At 43.3% G+C, this 21,799-nt stretch overlaps 1 protein-coding gene across 3 annotated transcripts in view; it reads right to left on the bottom strand.

Annotated features, from left to right (window-relative positions):
• Nucleotides 1-1,304, bottom strand: part of ATP2A2 (ATPase sarcoplasmic/endoplasmic reticulum Ca2+ transporting 2) — a 43,414-nt gene extending 42,110 nt beyond the window's left edge. For 2 of the 3 annotated variants that reach the window (XR_005629294.1, XM_039724329.1), the window contains exon 1: nt 987-1,304. Coding sequence is in view for 2 of the 3 variants with exons in the window: in XM_039724329.1 (XP_039580263.1) it covers nt 987-1,104 (118 nt within the window). In the remaining variant the exon portion in view is untranslated. The remainder of the gene's footprint in view (nt 1-986) is intronic. The other variant, XM_039724330.1, reaches the window with a different exon arrangement.
• Between the last annotated feature and the right edge of the window lie 20,495 nt (nt 1,305-21,799).

Below are 21,799 nucleotides of genomic sequence, written 5' to 3'. Positions count from 1 at the left end.
TCCTGAATTGCACGCTCAGCTGGGTTGGATTTGACAGACACACTGAAATCCCCACTAAGGCTGCTCTTTCCACCAGAGTATGTGAATGGGTCTGAGAGTTCTGCATTTTAAGACACATAAAGGTTCGCGGGAATGTGCCAAGGGTTATAATTCAGCCAAGTCATCACTCCAGCCAGCTGTGGGACTTCTGCTGTTGCTGCACACAAAGGGTCAAAGGCTTAAAACGCTTTTCAAATGCTTTCTGACAAAGCTTTTCTTCCACATTCACTTCAAAAAAAAACACAAACCATCAAACTTGGTTAAAAATATTTCAGATTCCTTCCTCCATTTTAAGGGTATGTCCTTATTTCTGCTGTCTCCTTTATGTTCCTGCAACTAGATTTAGTAACCCAAGAGGCATAAAACTAGTGTTAAAGCTAAAAAAAATCACCTTCACCGTGTAATCTTTTCATAGATTTCCATTTTTACACAGCGGCAAGGGAGTTCTGAAGGGACTAGGACACCCAAGCAGTGAGGATTTTAAAAAAATCGACTGAATTTTGTGGCCCGACTGGAGAGAGGAATATAAAATAAGGGGCTGAAAGGCGCTAAAAAGCTGGGGAAAATGAAGGTCAAGACGGGGAGGAAAAAAAAAAAAAGAAAAAAACAGGTAAATCCTAAACCCCAAAGCGCTTCATTTCAGAATGGCAGAAGGTTTCCCACCGTTACGGTGAAAGGGAACGGAGGTGACACCCGCCTCCCCAGAGCAGCCCTGCGAGCTCGGGATTGAAAGAAACCCACGAGGTGGAGTTCAAGTCAGCCATCTTCTCTCCCTCGCTCCTATTCCGGGTCCTGGAAGAGATGCCGGCTTCGCCAGAGCACACGCGTTAGGCCTCGCACAGGGCCCCGGCAGGGATGAGGGAGAGGAGAGAGGGCTGGGAAGGGAGCAGGGGGGAAGAGGGCGAGCGCCGGCGGCAGCATCCCCGCGGCGGGGCCGCCTCACCTACCGTTGGAGCCCCATTTCTCCTTCAGCTTCTTCACTTGCTCGAGGCTGAGCCCGGTGCTCTCGTTGACGCCGAAATAAGCCAAAACTTCCTCCACAGTCTTTGTGTGCGCGTTCTCCATGGCTGGGGCAGGGAGCAGCAAATGGTGCCGTGCCTCGCCTCTTCCTCCTCCCTCTCCTCCTCCTCAGCAGCGGCGGGGGCGGCGGCGAGACCCCTCCTCAGCCCTCACCACCCCCGTGCTACCACCATAGACCCTCTCCCGCAGCAGAGGAGCCCGAGCACACCTCTCTCTTCGCGGAGGAGGCCGGGGGGGGCAGCAAAAAAATTTAAAAAAAAGTCGCCCTTTAAAAAAAAAAAATTTAAAAAATAAAGCCCCCACCCCCCCTCCCACCCCTCACGCCTCTGAGGGAGCCGAGCCGCCCCTCCGGCGGGGACGAGGGACTTCGGGCTGGGAGAGCGCGGGCTCCCGGAGCTGCGGTCGCCTCGGAGCCGCGGCGGGTCCCTGCAGGGATGGGCCGCGTCCAGGTGGCCGAGCGGCCTCTCCGCTCGCCTCAGCGGCTCCGAACCGCCCCCGGTAACGGAGGGCGGTAACGGCGCGGGGGAGGAAAAGCCGCAGTTGCCCCGCCGCCCGCGAAGGGTCAGGCTCGCCCCCTTCCTTCCTTCTCTAGCAGCCCGTTCCCCCCCGGCCGGCCCAGGCCGCTGTCGCCGTCACGGCTCGGGCTCCCCCGCGCCCGCCGCTGCCTCCGCTCGCTCCGGTCGCACAGCGGCGGCGGCGGCTCTAATGTAACTCGGGGGCCGCCCGGCGCTCTCTCGCCGCCGCGGCATGTGGACGCCGCTCATTGGCGGCGCCGGGGTGCGGGGCGGGCAGCCTGGCGGCCCCGCCCGTGGGGCGGAGGCGATGGCTGCGGCGCGGCCCCTGCGCAGCTCCGTCCCAGTGTCGTTCGTGCTCCCGCCCGGGGCCCGGCGGCGGCCGTGCCTCACGCCGCGGTGCAGCCGCTTCGGCTGCGCACGGGGACAGCCCCGCAGGGGCGGTGGTCGCTTTCCCGCCGCCGCTGCTGCCCCGGCGGGAACCTCCCCTGTCCCGGCCTCAGCCCGCGGTGAGGGGGAGCGGGGCGGCCTGAGGGGAGCTGCCCGCCATTGGGGTCTTGGCGCGGGGCTGCACCGGCGTGTGTCGCGACAGGAGCGCCAGCCGTCCTGTGGGCACTGCCCTCGCCCTGTCGTGATAGCAGCCTCATCCAGTCCAGGGGTGAGTGTGGGGTTGGCCCCCGCCTCAGGAGCATCATCCGGTCAAAGGGTGACTGTGAGGCTGGCGCGCTCTGTCGCCACAGGAGCATCATCCGGTCAGAGCGTGAGGGGAAGGCCGTGGATTCTCCCTCTCTGGAGACATTCCAAACCCACCTGGGCACATTCCTGTGTCACCCTGCCTTGGCAGAGGGTTGGACTGGGTGATCTCGTTGTACGGGGGCCCCGTACAACCCTGATGTTGCACGGGGGCTGCACCCTGTGATTCTGTGGGGCTGCACCGGGCTCTGTCGCGACAGGAGCCTCACGCATCGCGGGTGTGCAGAGGTGAGGGCCGGGGTCACTCCCCCGAGGTCGTGCCCTGCGCTGGCACGGAGCAGTGTCCCCAGCTGCCGTCGCACACATGCCGGTGACAGCACACTCAGCCCCGGCGATAACGTGAGGGGGAATGAACTGCGCGCTGTGATTCCAGCGCGGGTGTGCGGTGAGGGACCGGCTTTCCTCAGCACCGTGTCAGGCACAGGAGCCGACAGAGAGCACAGAAAACTGACTGATCCACCCAATCCCACCCGGGAACTTCAGTGAACACAGAGAGAAATCACTGCCAGGTGACATTAATACACCTGCAACACACACGCAGAACACAGCGAGCAGACTGGCATAAACACCTTGAAAACTTGGTTCCAAGCGATGTTCCTGTGTACATATGCCCGTGCAAATACCAAAGCTGATCCCTCAATGTGTGCTGGCTTACATAAATGCAGATCCTACCTACAATCTGCATTTCCACCATTTACAAACCACCCACAGCACCACGCTATAAGAAGCTGCATGCCTGATCTGGAATGAAATATCTAAGTCTTACCTCTCTGCTAGGAAAGGGATGGAGAGGGGACAGCCCATGTAAAATTATGGTGTTCTAAGGTAGGTGTGGCCCTATATCCTTTCTAACAAAAGTTAAACTGCTCAAAAAGGCTCCTTTGTGAATGGCCAAGGTCCAAGGAAGGATAACTTGACAGCCTACACTTCACAGGGCAGTTCTGAATGAAAATTCCTGAGCTAGATCTGATGACCTAGTTCAGGTAAGGCAATCATTCCATGCCATGCCCATATTAATTTCATCTTGCTTATCAGCAGGATTAATCAGCATGGCCAAATGTTGCATCAGTTCAGTTATGTTGCTTTTCATACATCACACTACACTTAAATAGACTTAGCCTGTTACAGAGGTGAAGAATGTCAACATGACAGGTGCATATAATCTATACCATTTACTGTAATTTTTTAACCAGTTTTAATAATTTTCTTGATATGGCATGAACCTGTGATGCCACCATCCCCAAAACATGTACATGTGCATATGCAACATTAAAAATACACAATTTCCACAATAATTCCATATGCAATAATGCCAGCTACTTGAATTAATGTATTCCACTGACAGCTCAATGTATCTCTATGACTAGTTTTTTCCATTCTACCACATTAATAAAACCTGGATTGTATATAAGTTGTTTTTTTTTAAAATACATTTACCAAGCATTATTTTTACACATGAGTATATTTACTAGCCTTCATATACAAGTGCACATGTAATGGACTTGAAAGTCCTGCCTTCATTTTCTTACTATTTTAAAGTACTTAACTATTCTCAAAGCAAAATGACACTAGAAAGAAACCCTGGTCATATTTCATATTATTTGTATTTCTGTGTTGTATCCTATGTCATTCTTGGTTTCCTTTTTGTGCCTGTTTCCTAAAGTCCTTATGGAAAATTATTTTAAGCATACCAGAGGCATGGCACATGCAATTAGATCTTGGCAGAGGGGAGAATAAAGTAGTTACTGTGTTCTTTCTATCTAACTTGTTAACAGGAGGAAATGGTGCTAGGAAGGCAGAGCCTGAATTCTAGCAAATCCTGGAGAACTCCTGGCATTCTCTGGGGTTCACTAGTTCAGCTGCAGTCTGACAGCTCCCGTTTGTTGTTTCTCTCTCAGCCACTCAGTACAGAGAACTTGATTCTTCCCCCTTTTTCCACCCTAGATAAAATCTGGAAAGAACCTGGAAGCACAGTCCTCTGCCTGTGTTTATTTCTGTCACGTGTTTTCTTATGGCTCAGTGAATTTTGAGGGAAGAATTACTGAATTAAGGGCTGTTCTCAGTTCTTTCTCTTCAGGGCAGAATAACCTCTGCATTTCCTTCACCGTCCTTTCCCTGCCTTTCCCTGGAAGTGCAGGACCATTGCTGAGGATTCCTTTGCAGGTGATGCCTTCCAAATCCTCTGGCAGCTACACATTTGAGAAGCATTTGCAGATACAATTCATGGTCTAGACAGCACAGTGCAGAAGGAGCTACAAATACCCATGTAGACACTGCAGCAGAAGCAGTACCTGCTAAATTTGGCATCGCTTGAGATCATACAAATTTAGAATTGTGACTTGAAATCAGTGTTGTTTCCCATCACTCTGCAAGGATTCATAAAGCTTTCCTTGACATTTGTCTTGTCTCTTAGAGAAGATGGTTATCTAAAGGACATGGTTAGCTAAAGATGGCTATTTTGACCCAAATCAATATGACAGCACCTCAGCTCTGCCTGAATCAAACAAGCCCATGAAAGCTTCCAGGCTTCCAGCAGGTGCAGACAGCTTTGCATTCTCCACTTTTAAGGAAGGAAATCAATTCATTTTGCTGCTGCAAAGTTGCAGTTTGTCATTAGAGTGGAACCCCTTAGAGTGGTACCTGGGGAAGAACCACAACAAAATGGGGCAGTTTTGGCCTTGCTGAGATTCCGTGCACGTAATGGAATTGTATATTTGTACATTTGGCCTACTATCTCTTTTCACTGTAATATATTAAGAAGAAGCAGCCAACACATCAGGCAGCAGCATTAAAACAGTTCCTGTAATGCTTACTAATTGAAGTAAATGGGAATTTGGCCTGAGAGAGGACTGCAGGATGCTTTCCTTCAAATTGCAATAACATTAAGTCATCCCTACTGCTGCAAAGCAGATTCACAGCAGAGTTACTGGTCGTAATGTGAATTGTCTCTTGCTGTACACAAACACATGTTTTGTAGCTCAATTTTCAAACAAGATTAATAGTTTTGAGTGGAGCTAAACTCAGAATGGAAGAGCACAACATAAAATGCCAGTTGTTGAGCCAAAACACATGAATGCTGACCTGCAATAGGATCTCTTTCAGTGATCAGAGACAAAGTGAGAATATTCTGCTTAATTGTGCCAAATTATGTCATGATTTTTGCAGACTGGCTAATTGCCTAATGGGGCTTATGTTGAGACCACCAAACTCACTGCTCTCATCACCCTGGCTGATTTCAAATACAAGTCTTTGTGAGTGACAAATGGGGGCATTGTTTCTTCCTCCCACAGCACTATTTTATTCCTCTGAAATTACAGTTATTAAAATGTTTCAGCCAGTTGAAATCTACTAAGGCATATTAAAATGCTGCAAAAGTGCTGTATCAAAGTGGAAAGGTTTCAAATCTGCAGTTCTGTCATAGGATAATGCAGTTTAAATATAGTAACTATTTTTTCCAGTCAGCTTGCTTTTTGAATTCATGGTATTATGTCAAGGGGGTTTTTTCCCTCTCTCCCCCTTTAAGAAGCTTATAGCTTCAACAGCAAAATGCAAAAAATACTGAGATGAAACAGTTACACAAACCCAGCAGAGGAATAAGTGATAAAATATGAGGTTGAATGCTGATAATTAACATAATCTGAGTTTTTTCTGAATAATTTTTATTCCTAGGCACTGTGTGTTCCTGTGTCAGCAGCAGGTAGAATTTGACTTCCACGGAGACTGAGAGACTGTGAACACAAAGAACGGTGTTGCTGCTGGGAGAGTTCTGGAACTGGATCTCTGCTCCTGCACAAAGCAGCTCCTTGCTGCCTTGGAAGTGTAAAGAGGCAGCCAGACAGAGTCTGATCTCAGTGACAGTAACTATGAGAGATCACAGTTTGGCTTGGTAGATTTCTTATTTTATTTCTATATCTTATTCACAGTCATTTGGTTCCTCTCCGAAGACTCCACTGGTGAATTTGCCACAAAAATCTCCATTTCCCTGCTTGGAAAAATCAGTGTATCCCATACTGGTGTCAGTAGGAGATTTAAGTGTATGGGAGGGAGAAACATTTTATCAGAACCAACGTCCATCATACATATCTGAAAAAATAATTTCTCCTTATTTTGATGGTGAGTCAGTTGCCTGGAAAAGAAATCAGCTGGACTGTTATTTTAAAAAATGCACAGCAACTTTAGAAATAAAGCACTGGTTGGTGCCCACATGATTTGAATTCTTATCTCATCCTGACCTGATTTTTCCATATAATTACGGTCTAATTCTGATTAATTTGGCAGCTTGCTGCCTTTTTTTTTTTTTTTTTTTTTTTTTTTTGGTAAATATTCCTTGTAGGCTTCTGGATCTCAGTTTTGCTCTCTGTAGATGGGGTTGGGAGCTTCCAGGGGGCTGCATGGCCAGGCACAATGTTCAGAAGATGGTGGTTTGTTGTTTGTAGGGTGTTACAGAACTGCCCTGTGTTTTCTGTCTGTGGCACAGTGAGGGTGTCACAGCTGTGATCATGTTGTTGGTACTTCCCTGCAGAACTTCAAACTGAGAGTGCACTCAATAGTGCAATAGAAAGTTGAATTACTTTACTGGTGGTCATGGGCCACCAATTCCTGAGCTAAGGAGTTACTCAGGCTTTCTGCAGTAAGACTGGTTTTACTCTGAATTACTTGGTTTTACAACTTCCATTTTTTAATCTCTTGATCTTTTCAAAGCCATTAATCAAGGTGTTTGTACAACAATAAATATTTCCCTTTTTCCAGAGCTCTTGCCCAGTGCCATGAACAGTTCCACCATGGCTTCTGCCATTCCCTGTATTTGCTGAATCACAAGAAGTCACACTCTCTCTGACTTTTCAAGATTGAAAGGAAGAGATGTAGGTGCACTCCATGTAGGTGAGTAGCAACAATGTAAGACTGAACAGCTTTTCTTACTCATGGAGATGACTCCATTTTCAGGCATTGTTTGGGACTAATGGCACATGAGTACCACTTTTCTTAGATTTCTGACACTTTGTGGTATGACACAAGCTGAAGTTTCTGTGTTTCTGGTGGGGATTTCCTCCAAACTCATAGGTAGTTATTAGTAATACAGTGAACACTTCAGTTTTCAGACACTGATAAAATTCTTGTATGCCATTAAACCAGCTCCTTTATTGGTTATGGGGTATATTAAATAGAATTTCCAAAATTCTGTTTAATATAAAATTCTTCTGAGGTGATTTTTTTCTCTCTGTTGTGAAATAGACAAAAAGAGGGATTGAAACCAAATGATCTTTTTGGTTTACCAGTTAAAGTCTTCCAGTCTGAGCCCTCAGAAATCTGTGTAACCCACAATCCACATGGGTTTTGTTTTTTAAAAGGCAATATTTTTGTGGTAAGATTAGTGGGTACAATTACAGTGTGTCTGTCACCTTTCCCTACCTTTCTAAGGTTTTCACAAATGCTTCCTAACATGGGCTATTCAGGAGGAAAAAAACCTGCTGGACTGCCTTCATCCTCTATTAATGTGACTCTAACCAAACCTGAACATGTTTTCCTTTAGTGGAATAAATGTTATATTGATCTCCTATGCTTCCATTTCCTCACCTCATTTCTACCACTTAATACAATCTATCTAGGTATTTCACAGAAATGACAGGATTTCGAAGGGGTTTGAGCTCCCAAATTACCTGAGGTAGCTTTTGGTCACTCACAGAACAGAAATTCTTACACTTTGTCTGTCAGAACTCAAGAGAAGCTTCCAATAGAAGACATCTGCTTTTTTATGCATAGATTTATTATATGTCAATGATGTTGCATGTGAACTCAAATTATCCTGACCTACAATTCTTGTTCTATTTCAAGGTTTTGGGTTTCTAAAAGATTGTTTAACTCCTGGGTGGTTTTCCCCCCCCAGTTCTGTTAGAAAAAGAAAACCTCTCCTGAGTCATATTTTAAAAATACCATTAAGCTCTTAAAGCTGCTTCTACTCCCATGTCACAAAGAATTATTGAAAATATATTCATTTTTACCACCTACAATTGCTCAGATGGAGAACCTAAAGAATTCTCTTCTAGTCTCATATTGAAACTCTGCTGGCAGCATTCTTGTTCCTAGAAATGAGCTACAATGATTTTCCAGCTCTGTGCAGGTTGGGCTTTTTGTCAGAGTAATTCTAGTGAGCTTATAATTTGATATTAATAACATGAACAAACATTACTATTATTAACAATAATAGCAGTGCTGATACTGTGTTTACTCTTACTTGATTAATTATTTGCATTTGCAGCTTCTAATCAAGGGTCTCGAGCATTTCATAAACCTTAAAGAAATGAAAATTATGTTATAAAAGACCCCTGAGAGAACAGGATTGTCATCCCCATTTCACAGAAACGGGAGCTGAGCTTCAAAGTCACAGTCACAGTCTATGGCAGAACTAGAAATAGAAATGGTCTCCTGGCTCCCAGTCCTCTTTCTTCTCCTGTCACCCTAAATAGTTTCTAGTGTGCTTTTGTAAGACATTTGTCACATGATTTTCAAAAATTGTGTCCTATTTGTCAAGGAAAAGTAAAAAATAATTTTTTAAAATATAAAAAGTGATGAAAAAGAGACTATCTATTTTTTGCAGGAGGTTGCTGAAACGATTTTAGCCATTTTATGGGAGATGCCATCCAAGTTTCATGAGTTAATCCTGACCATAAGTACCCCTAAAATAGATATCTTTGCCTCCAGCTAATCAACAGGCTCACTGCCTAAATAATTTATGTATAACCAACTAGTGGAAACTAGATCTTCTGTGATTTCCCTAGACACATATTCTGCATGTATCATGTATATCCTTGCCTATTTCTGATATTCATTTGAAATTCAGTTGGGACATTTCAGAACACTTCTGTGCTCCAGCTGTATAGCTCTAAGAAAAAGCCAGCTGGAGACATAATACAGGATCTTTGAACTGGGCAAAATAATGTTTAGAATCCAAGTGCATAGTAGATGAAGATTCTGACTTTTTTCTTAACCAACAATGGATTAAAATTTTAAGAAATACAGTTCTAATTCTAACACTGGTTTGTGTAGGTAAGCACTTCGTGTCTCTGCCCTGCTAATGGCATTTAGTAACAAAATCCAGTTACTATATAGTGATAAATAAATGCACATAAATTTATAGAGATAAATATATCAGAGATGATTAAATAAAATGGAAAAGTAAATAATCTAATTTTCTTGCTGGAAATGTGAAGAACATGCAGCACCACACTGTGCTTTTTGGACACATTTGTATAATGTTGCTTTCAATGGAGTAGTGAAAAGAAGCTTGGATTGAAAGAGAAAGCAAAAGCATTATCAGACATTGTCCTGCCATATCTGACTGCAAATTCAAGAATCTATAGCTGAAATGGAAGGTATAGTACAAACTGTCCATCTGGGGTTCATAGCTTTTATCCAGAATTCCTGACTGGAAAATACATTCTGTCTCTTGTGGATGGCAACTGCTAAAAGACAATTCTTGCTGCCGTGTGCTCTGGGTGCCAGGAATGCTGAGGACTGTTTACTGTTCTTGTTGAGACTTGCTGCAAAATCAGGGCCACGTTGTAGCTTCAGTCAGCCATGCAGGAGGGGGAGGAGGAGCACCAGGTACTCCAGGAATAATTTAGGTGTGGCAGGCAGAAATTCTGCAGCTCTGAAAGAACACAACCAGCATTCTTGCTTCTCCACTCCTGGCTGGTGCTGCCTTCACACGGGGTGCTGTGGCAGCACTGAACTGGAACTGCACTTGTGGAGCTCTTGGTACCTGTGCAAAGGGAGGGAGGAGCACTGTTGTGCCAAATCACATCCTTTTCCTGCACCTCTGCCTCCCCAGTCCAAAAATGCACTTTCCTTCTCACAGTGAGCAATGTCACCTGCTCCTCTGTCCTGGTGTTGTCTGGGACAGAGTTGATTTAACTTTCCTGGCAGTGTCTGCTGTAGAGTGGTGTGAGTGAGGGGCTGTGTGGTGCTTGGCTGCCTGCCTGCTTAAACCACCTCCTATTCCTGTCTTTGCATATTCCATCTCTGCACACTTGGAATTCCTTCAGGCCTGGGCCTCAGGGCACTGTGTAGAGTTCATGTACCATTCCCCAATGTGAGCTTGATTACCTTGCAGATTCAAGTCTGCTCATTTCAAATGTCACAGAAAAAAGCTAAGAAGAAAGACAAGTGAAAATCTCAATGAGAATGGTGAAGATGGGAATTGTTTCTGGCCTGTGTTCACGCAGCACCTCTTTATGACAACTTTGGGAAGGGATAAGTGGATTTACTAATTCATATTTGCTGTGCAGAATTCCTTGGTGCTTTGCAAAGCTGGGAGATCTCTTGATTAAACTGACTTTTAAAGAAAAAAAAAAAAAGTCCAATCACCAAGCTGTGGGAATCTGGCAGTTATCCTTCAAAGCCTGGGGATGTTCATCTTCCATAAGAAAACTTAGAGCACTCAGTATTCTGATACGTTGAGACAATTTTTGGGAGGTTTTGTGGTACCTGTTAAGGCCTCAAAATACTGGAACTGGGGGCATTTTGTAGCCATTTTATGCTGGATGTGATGTGCTGCAGCCATGAACAGCTTCTGTTGCTTTTATGTTTCTTTCTGTACAGACATTTTGGCTGATGGGAAAGAGATGTCTTTCCATGTGGCATGGGATGTATGCAGCTCCTCTCAACTCCTACTAAATGTGATGTCCAGTTTTTTTTAATCAAACCCCTAATCTCCTATTCATTAACAATTTCTGCATGAAAAACTGTGGTTGCCACTGGAAACCATGACTTGCCAGTTAATCCTTTTGTTTGATCCTGGCTGACACAAGACTGGGTTTTGTTACTCTTTCTGTACATTTTGATTCCTTCTGAGTCATCCAAACAAGAGGCCTGAAAGCCATTATACACCAAAGCAGTACCAGTAGTTTATTTTTTTACTGCTTTGGCTCAAAGAAGCATCAATTCAATTATTCTGATTAGGAAAGAGGCTCAGTTAAACTCATTCTCACGTCAATTCGATGAGAGGACATTCTCCTTCTCCTAAGTGCAATGAAATAAAAGCAGAAATTGAAGGGAGTTGTGGGTTGGGTGGGTTTGTGGGGATTTTTGGGTTTTTTTGAGGAAGAGCCTATAAAAATCTCAGGCTATAAATTCGCCACGATAATGAAAATATGTGTCAGATTTTGGGATGGGTTGGCTTTGTGTCAGTCACACTTGGTACACTGGACCATGTGTTGGATCCATGAACCTTTTTTACTTTATCCTGCCATAAGCTTTATATGGCTGTCCTCTCACAAGCTGAATAAATGTCATGTAGGACATTCTGTCCCATCTGTCACAAGTGCTATTGTGTGTCTGGATCCATATTGGATTAGTATTGATGAGAGGTCTCAGGAATTTTATACAAAATGTGTATTAAGGAGGATGTATAGAAAGTACAGATATGAAAAGAGACCTCTTTTGGAAAGAGCTGCATTAAAGCAGTCTGTTCAAACATATTTAGGAAGATCATTTTCTTATTTCAGAAATGTTTAGGAGAGGTTTGACATTTTTATTAGTAATTGTTTATTCTTTGATGTGTAAACCAGCTGTTGTGGCTTTCACATGACTAACTATGCAAGGATCTGAGAGAAAATTTCCTAATAAATACTTCCAGAAAATTCTAGAAAAAGCTGTTCCAGACATAGAAATGCCTCAATGTCAGCTCCTCCCAGACCACAAAGTAAGATGCAAGATAGGCAAGGCAGGAATCTCCCTTTTCTGAAGGCGTAGAGTTTCCACATTTAGCTCTGGAGTTTCATGGCCTTCCACCTGCCACTGAGCAGAATGGTGACCATTTGTTGGCTTGCAGGGCAGTGTCATTTCAGAAAGAAATTCCACTTGAAATGGAGAAAGTGGCCATTTTTGTGAGGCATAGATTCGGTTACTTGCATGACAGCTGCTTGCAGAAGTAAGCCAAGCACTTAAGAGAATGATTTTAAAGAGGCAGAAATTCTCAACAAACCACTCAGCCTTCTTTTAGCTGGATTCACACAGAAACAACAAATAATTAATTGAGGCCAAAATACATGCCATGCTGAGCTTGCATTAGCTGGAAGGTTTGGAAATAATTAAGAGCAAAACTGTTAATACTCCATTTAAATAGCTGCTGCCTATCTGTCCACTCTGAGAGCCCAATCTGTTGTGTTCAATCAGCTTTCAGCTGCTACTTGCCAGCAGCCTAATTCCCCAGTCTTGTCTCTGTGCTGTGCTTGTGCATTCCACTACCTGCTAAGTTAAACCCTGCTGTCCTGGTGCTGTGTGGAGATTTCCAGTGCTATTCCAACCATCCACACTGGGTCAGAATTATCCCAAACCTGGGGTCTGCCTGTCCACAGCAGCACGCTGTTCCAGTGGAGCAGCACGTGGGGAGAGGGGAGCAGCAGCTGTGTGGTTTAGCTCCCAGGATTAGGGCTGTGCTCATTCATACCATTCTATACCATTTCTGCAGTTTGGACAAGCTGTTGACCTGCAATACTTCCACCTCTTTTTTAAAGTGATCTAATGCAGGGTAAGTTGCTGCTCCAAGCTGCTGTTAACCACAGCCACACTGCAGGATGATGACATAACTCAGTTTTCCTACATCTCTTTTCACTTGTGTTGCACATTTAACACTTTGGCTGATCATTTATACTGCAAGAGGATTAAAAGGAAATGAATAATTGTACTTCTTATTGTTTAGCTTGTGCAACAATGGAGAGTGAGGCTACAGGGGAGTCTCTGCTTAGTGACTCTGACAGTTCTAAAGCTGTGTGAGGAGTGTGGAAATGCAGTGCAGTGAGAGTTGTTTGCAGCTGAAGAGGCATTTTAAGCCTCAAACCTGTACCACCAGTTCTTTGCTGAGAAATGTGTATGAAAAATGACAAAGTTCATTGCACAGGCATTTGGAAGGAACTAAAGAGCAATCCATTGACCTTTGCAGATTAAGTAATGCATACTGTCATAAGGAAGTGCTATTTGAGCACCAAACAGCAAGTGTACACACTTATCCTTCATTAACCCCTCCCTGGAGGCAGTCAGGATTTCCTGATCCCAGTGTGGTTTGTGCTCTGGCATCTGGGGTGTTTCCATGGGCACATCAGATCTCTGAGCCTGTCGGAGGCTGCTTGCTGCCCTGCCTGCCTTTTTGTCCCTGCAAGTGTCCCCAGGCAGTAGGGAGGGAAGGAGGGAAGATGGGTGTGCAGGTGCAGTGCTGGAGGCTCTGTGCTCAGTTCCTGGGTCCAGCAGAGGCCTCAGTGCCTGGCTCTGAGTGCCTCAGTTTTCACTGATTAAATGGGACCCCAATGTTTGCATAATACACAGAGAAACTTCCACTTGAAGGCAGCAGCAAAGAGCAGTTCTGCTGCTTTTGCAGAACATTTCTATTACAGAAAGAGGACATGAATGAAAAGGAGCCATGTGTATAATTCAATATTTGAGTGCAATAGAAGTTAAATATGTTCTTTTTTTCTTTTATAATTTGTTAGCTCATTTCTTTAATTTATGGGAAAAAAATTATAGAAAACTTTTTTTTCCTGGAAAATGAAATACTCTGTTCAAGTACAAATGAATATGTCACATTCTCATATGATTTACAAGAAGATGAATTAGTGTGTCTCTCCTCCAGCCTTTCTTCCACTTTTCCAATTCTACAGGAAAATTATTTTCAGATTCATTGTGTTGCTTTTTCTTTATGTGGCTTTTTGCACACTGAAGTAAATTTGCCACACTCTTGCTAACATAGTGTTTTTAAAACTACTTTTATTTAGAAATTCTTGGTACAACATTACACATTCTCAAAAATTAAATCAGTGAAATAGAAGAAAAATTCTGTTCATCAGTCTTAGCATTTGAACTCATAATTGTGTGTCAGATGTGGGAAAAAAAAAATTGGAGCTCTCCAGAGCCCCTGGACAAGAGAAGTCACTTTACCAGGACATTGAGATAATTTATCTGGGTGACTCAGGAAAAATGCTAGATAAGACTGAAATTTGGAGTGGCTGAGCACATCCAGTCTTAGCCTTTGGATTATCAAGACTAAATCCAGCAACTGGCATGTGAATATGTTAATGCTGTAGATTCTAGCATGGAAACAGGAAACTGTATTTATGAGGCAAAAATATATCAGAGATTAATTCAGTTCTATATATAATATATACATTTTACAGATACAAAATCTTTGCCAAAATATGCATAATTTGCAAGTACACTGAAGTTAGAAAATGCCAGAATAAAGGTTGCCTTTCCATGCATATGCCCTGAAGGAATCTTTAATTACAAGATTCCTGGCTTCTTTTTCTAACATTGAAATTTTCTAATTTCACTGCATGCTTGATTTTGAAGTCCTAATATTTTCTCTTTTAAATGAAGACTGAGGGATGCATTTCCCCAGGTTTGAAAGAAAAACAGCAGCACTGGAAAACAACAATATTCCATCCTTCTACCACCATCCCACTGCAACCTCTGTGTGTGATCCCAGGAGTCTCCTGAGTGGATTTCCCCAGTGCTGGAGCCTGAGCAACGATCCCGTGTGTCTTTTGTCATGTGGCACAAAGCTACAGGTGTCAGCAAGAGGACTGCAAGGTAAGGCAGCACCTGAGCAGAGTTTTAAATGAGTTACTTATTATTGCTGTCATCATTTCCATTATAGTCCTCATTGTGCAACCATTTCCAGCCTTGCTTGGAGCAGCCACGTGAGTTTCCCATATGCACAGTCACTTCTACCCATGCAAATGAGTGTAAAATGCTGATTTCTGATTTGCTCAAGTTTTAAATCTCTGTGCACTCAGTTTCTGCAGCTGTGAGGGACACACACAGTGCTGCAGCCTGCAAATCCAGGGCCATGTGCCCAGGAGGGTCCCACTTGAAGCTGATTTTTCCCTCGTGGCTGTTAAGGCAGAGCAGTCACACTGACAGCACAGAAGTTGATAATGATTTATCACACATCCAGTGCACTGAATCATTATGCCTTGTCTGCCTCTTTCTGCTGTGGATTGAAGAGTTTTGATCAATAGTGACAGCATGCAAAGCCTCATAAAATTTGTTCATTTCCTAGAATCTCTTTCCATGCTTTGGTATTTTATATGTATAACCATGGGGGGCAATATTTCAAATCTCTCTCTGTGCACTACAGAAAAGCCCCAAAATTAGTGCTTACCTCTGCTGCACTGAAAAGGCATTCCCAAATTCCAAATTGTCATAGAAGAGGAGGGTTGAGGGCTCAGGAGCCTGGCTCCAATGAGAGAACATAGAGGTAGAAAAACATCCTACCTGTGAAGACCCAGCCAGGGTGTGAGAGGGTTAAATACTTATTTTATATTGCTTTTTTACTTGATTCATTTCAACCAGGACTATACACCTGGTACTGAAACTGCAAACTGAAAGTTCTCTGTGAGATCTGGAAACAGCAACAGGCTTGCTTCCATAAATAATACTGAAAGTTAAACAGTGATTTCACAAGGTCCAGGACCTAGTATAAATAAGAAAGCAGAAATATCCAGGAAATCCTAAGTTAACAAATGTTTTGTTTTAAACATTATATGCTTTTCTTGATCTCTGAAAATCATCTTCACAGTAGACACTAAACTGAGAGAAATAAAAAAGAAAAATTTTCTCTGACTTGAGCAAGATATTTTGTCACACTGAAAGAAGGGTTTGTTCTGAAGCTTTTCAGTGCTAATCCAAAAGCTCACAGACCTGGTGAAAAGTGAAAAAGCAATGAAATACTCTATTAATGGCACCAAGCTTGTGTCAAAAAGTCTCAGATGCCGTGTGCTGACACCAAATATCACAGCATTCAGCAGCTGCAGGAGATTGGATTAGTGCAATGCTTGGAATTGAACCATCCCAAGGGGGTTTTAGGCATGTTGGCCAGATTCAGCCAGGAGGTAACTGCATGGATTTGACTGGATTTATACCCAGAGAAATTGAGTCTTTTTTTGTTGTGGCCAAAATGTAATGCTCAGGTTAAAACTGGGCATCCGTACAAAAGTTATGGCTCCTGTTTTTAAAGAAATAATTTTAAATGTCATCCAGTTATTTCAGGTAAGCACAGGTACTACTTCAGATCAGCAATTCTGCTGCTTTCATTTTTGGCTTCTAGACCAAACTGGGTTGCTGAAAAGTGAGAAGGAGGGAAATGGGAGAAGTTCTGTGAAAATTTTTCCACTTACAGTGTACACCACTTGCTCTTTCTATGTCCCCGTTGTCCTCAGGGCACCCCATTCTAGATTCAGGACCTGTTTCAGTCACAAGTGTTCCTGTTCTGTCTAAAGCATCATCCCTGTCTGGTATTTATTACATAGTCCAGTGGACTGAACGACCTGTGAGCGGGACAGATGCCAGAGGAAAACAAGCACAGGCTGGGGGCAGCCAAAAACCTGCTGACATTGAGTCATTGAGAAGCTCTGAGGGGTATTGTCCTGCTTTGGTTTGTTTATGCTTTTTTCTATCTATGTGGTTTTCGAAAACCACAAACTCCACTCTGGAAAATACATATTTTGGCTTTGTACAGGTTGCTAAATTCTGTTCAGCCCACTCAGCAGTATATTAACTTCTGCCATATGATTTGGTTTTTCTCTTACGGTCTCCATGGGAAAAAAAGGTTTTGGAACTGTAGTTCGTGTTGTCTGATGTTTAGGTTTATTTCTGCATTTGCATGTCAATGAGGGAAAGGGAAGAGTAGCCATGAGCTCCTGGGCAAGTGCAGGAAACCTGGTGTTGTACAGAGCTGATGTGAACTGTGGCAGTGGGCAACATTCTGTATCAAAGGCAAGGATTTTCCTTATCCTGTCTCAGAGCAGTGGGGAGGCATTTCAGCACCATTACAATAATTTCTGTATCTCAGGAGGCTCAGAGTTGCTGTAGCAACCTTTTGCTAGATAGGAATTTGGCTGGTGAAGCCCCACAGGAATCTGCTCCCACTCTTGCCTAACCTCTCACATCACCAGCCTCAGCTGCCAGGGAGAAGCCCCAGCTGTGAATCAGCCAGGGTGAGGGACCCTTTCACAGCTTCCTCACAGAACTTTCCCCTAATTCCTGCTTTTTGACATTTTTCCATGGAGAAGAGCTTTGCTGTGCGTGCAGAGTTCTCTGCCTGAACCTGAATTGTGGAAGTGGTCACAGTAAATTGGGTGCACACAAACAAGCCCTTCTCCGGAGAAGAGCTTTGCTGTGTGTGCAGAGTTCTCTGCCTGAATTGTGGAAGTGGTCACAGTAAATTGGGTGCACACAAACAAGCCCTTCTCCTTGCACTTGCAGATCCAGCCAGTGGAGATGCAGAAGAGGGAGTGCAGATCGGTGTGGGAAGTTTGGCTGGGAGGCAGCAGGAGTTGTGGTGACACAAAAGAAGTATTATAAAGTCACCAAGGGGATCAGGCAGATGGAACAGACTTGAGTAGGAAGGAATACAGACAAGGTCCCCAAAGCCTGTTACTTAGATTTAGATAAAAAATGAAGTGTGAAGTTGGTCAGAGCATGAGGGGATGCATCACTCCTAAACCAGTTCCTTCAGAAGTGTTAAGTAGTTTCTGGAGTAATGAAAGACAGGTTTTTGGCCTTCTAGACTGATGTATGGTTGAGAATATTTGGAAGGTTTTATTTATAGATAATTTTGCCCAGTCGTTACAGATACCCTGTTTTGGACACTTGGCTCTTATTTCTAATTCTACAGGTGATTGACATTGTCAAACCAAGGGCCTGGGTGCTGCCTTCTGCCATAACTCTTGGAGGAGGACATGGCAAACTGTTGTTTCCCTTTTATAAATGGTTTAATGATTATTACTTTTGAATCAAGACATGTAGGGCCAGCTCCTTGTTTCCTGTTCCTACTCCCAGATCTGCTTCTGTAAGTCATTATTAGTCTGCTTAGACAAAAATACCAGTCAGGGAGCAGGTACCAAAATTAGGGGAAAGTTAAATTAATGTGCTGAGCTGGAGAACTCAGGGGCTGAGGAGCCAACCCACACTCCTTTTTGCCAGCTGTGGTGCAGGGCTGCTGCCTCTGAGGAGCAGAAAGCTGAGGAACTTCAGTGCAAGGCTGTCCAGCAAGGATCACCAAAGGGAGCTGTGGAGAACGCCGGGCTCTTGCTATGCCAGAGATGCACCAGCTTAGCAAAAAAATCCTGAGTCTGTGAGGTTAAACCAGGTTCAATCCCTAATGCTAATGCAAGATTTAACTCTTCCAGATACTATTTTAAGTTGTCCAGGCAGTCACTAAACACAACTAACTTTGAAAAAGATAGTTTAAAAAATGTTTGATTTGTGTATGTGATGATTCTCACCGGTTTAAAGCCCAGGTGAAGCAGGGCAAATTCAGGAAAAGAATCTCTGTTTTGTCTGGGGTTTTTTTAAACCAAGTACCTTCCAGTGTGAAGCACTTTTTAATTCTGCAGAGAAGGAGAAGCTCCCTCCTGGCAGGTTTCTTGGGCTGCAGGGAGCTGCTGGGCCTCAGACAGAAATGGGCCCATGTATGGTTACAGTGAGAACGTGTCGCTGAGAGGCAGCGAGGAGGGCGAGTGGGCTTTGGAGAGCTGGCTGACTCTGTGCTCTAGCAGAGGAATCAAAATATGGACTGTGCCCTAGTTAGGCTGATTCTGACTCCCCAAAGCTGTGTGTCACTTCATGCAGTTTGGGCTGCAGCCTGGGCTCTGTTTCGGGGGTGTTGTGTGTATGGTTTTTACTGTATATTTTTAAAAGAGCACCCAGTTCTGAGGAATCTATTCCCAGCTAGAGCACACAAGCACAAGAAAGGTCAGAGAGAGGCATCTCTAGCTTTGGTAAATAAACAAATCTCTTCTCTGTGGCTGGATGTTGTATTAATAGCAGTAGATTTGGTTTCGCATTGTGGAGCTCCTCCTGTTTCATTGCTATTGAAGATAAGAGAACACAAAATGTTCTGTCACCCTCCCTGGGAGAAAACAAGCCAACAGGCAGAGACTATTATATTTAAAGATATTACTGAGGCAAAGACTCAGAGCACACAAACACCCAGGTTTATATTCAGTAACTACTGGATACCATCACTGGCACACCAGTAACTCAGCCTTAGTTAATGCCTCGCATGGAAGAGTTTGCAAGACAAAGTCACTGCATGAGAAATAAACTAAAAATAAGGGTTGAGCCTTAAGCAGATGGAAAGGCTGAGCCTTAATTTTTTCCCTTTTTCACTTTTCTTAGTGGTTCAGTTGCAGCAAAAAAATTTAACAGGCCTTTTCTGCTTCTTAACCTGTGCACCCACCAGGCTGCTGCAGTCAGGTTCACTTCAGCTGGTAACCTGGAGTATTCCTTTATCACAGGACACCAGGACTGAACAAGTTTTTCTAAGCAGTTCCTCAAAGGAAGACTTCTTGTGAAATTGTAAAACCCCCTAACTTGGCAGCAGGCATGTGTAAAATAAATTAACAGAGCTGTACCCTAGAGCTTCCCTACGCGAGTTCTTTGGGAATAATTAATTCTAAAATTTTACATGTAGAATATTTTACTTGGGAATATCCACCTCCAGGGTGGAAGGCAGACTTAGCCTAGTGGGGAAGAAGTGTGATGGGAAGAAATGAAGAGTTTATCCTCAGCTAGTTGCCATACATGACACAAGCCATTGCTTCTCTAACACTGGTCACTGGCACATGAGTTAATCCCTGCTCAGGGTGTACTTCTTGTCCTCAGTGGCACCATTGCTCCACTTGGGCATCAGTCCAAGAAGGAGACAGTTTTCTCCTCTGCAAATAAGCATCTTCTGTTGGAGAGCAGATTGCTGGAGATAAGTAAAAATAAACATGAAGCAAATCAGATAATTCTCCTCTCAACAGTAATTTTCCTTGTCCTTGAAATGTCCTCAGCTACAGGTTTATTTGTTTCCCTGATGCTCAGGTAGAGTCTGTTCAGAGGGGAGTTGTTCTGCATGCAGGAGGCGTTTTGGAAAACTGCACCTCTACATAGGATTCATAAACAAACCAAATGACTCAACAGAAAGAAGTTACATGCAGTGAGATTCTTTCCTCTAGGGGTATTTTTAGAGAAAGAAAATAAAAATATTGGCAGAAGATAGACACTGAAATCACCAAAATTGTTTTCTCCCCAGACTGACCAGTCTGGAATTTAATTTATGTGTTTGTTGTGGCCCCCTGGTAGCAGTCCACCTTTCTGTGTTGTGGCAAAAACAATCTCAGCTGAGGTTAAGATGCTGCTTACATGTGTTTGTAAGTGAAAATCACTTCCCATCTGCTGCACTCATTGCATTTTACATAAAAAAGGGATTAATTATTTCTTCTAGATCAGCACATATGCAAATTCCTCTAAAAAATTCAAAAGAAATTCTGGGCAGAGACAATGGACTTCTTTGACAGCTACTGATGAGTCTTTAAGATGATTATAAATGTTCAGAGAAAGTAACAATTTCTGTAGTTAGGAATAAAAAAAAGGTAATTGTTCCATATTGTAGCTTCCTTACCATTTGAGAACAACGCCAAATTTAATTCTGCCATCACAGGAATTTCTGGCTGCAGTACATGTGAGAAAAGATTTCCATTTTGAGCATGAAATTTCTTTTAACTGTGATTTCTGATACAACATATGCCATAGAAATGAGGAAAAAGTCCCTGCAGTTTGTGTGAGGGCCTTCTGATCCTTTGGAAGGATTCTGTGTGCCTCAGTGAGTTAGTGCTTGAAAGGATTTAATCCAGATGGCTTTGAAAAGGAATGAGTTTTATTTGTACCTGATACCAATAAGATTTCTTTTTCAAACAGATTTAAGTGTCATAAGGGCTGTGATGTGAATAAGGGATTCTATATAAAATTAAAATCTTTGCATGCAACATTTTTCAATTAATTACATCATAAGCTGCTAAAATGGAAATATTTATTCTTGTTTTAAGTGATATCATTGTGGAATTTCAAAGCCACATGTGACCACTACGTTTATGTAATGACCACTGAAAAAATAGTGCTAGAAACAGAGAGTATCAATTTGAATTATCCCAAGAATATCATGTTCTTGAAAGGTAAGAGATATTAAACACCCAATATATGAGAATAATAGAGAAATAAATTATTTTATAACTTCAGTATTGATCCAGTTTTTGGCTTTCCAAAAATGAATTTGTGTACAGGATGTGTGCAGCTGAACTTTTGGGTAATGATTTTGGCAGATTGAACATGATATGAAGACCTTAAATCTGTTTGAACAGCATCTGAATTTCCCTTCAAGGTGCATTAAAAGGCATCAAGCAGCCCCCAGTTGCATAAGCAACAACAAAATTGCTGTTCTGCTTGGCAAGGTCATCACCTGGTTCTTGATTAGATGTTAATGGCAACAAATTAAGATACTCCAAGACAATGAATGTCCAACAACATTATTTTAGTATTCCACGTGCCTGAAAAATTTATCTTTTCTTTCAGGAATGAATCCTGTTCCCTGAAATGCAGCTGGAGAACGAGGGCAGCTCAGGCCACCCCAGGCCTCAGGAGATTGATAGTGCTGGCAG

Source organism: Passer montanus, unplaced genomic scaffold (assembly GCF_014805655.1).
Source record: "Passer montanus isolate IOZ18808 unplaced genomic scaffold, ASM1480565v1 scaffold53, whole genome shotgun sequence".
NCBI classification, from domain to species: domain Eukaryota; kingdom Metazoa; phylum Chordata; class Aves; order Passeriformes; family Passeridae; genus Passer; species Passer montanus.
The sequence above is the reverse complement of the archived record's forward strand: the minus strand, read 5'-3'. Positions and strand labels throughout refer to the sequence as shown.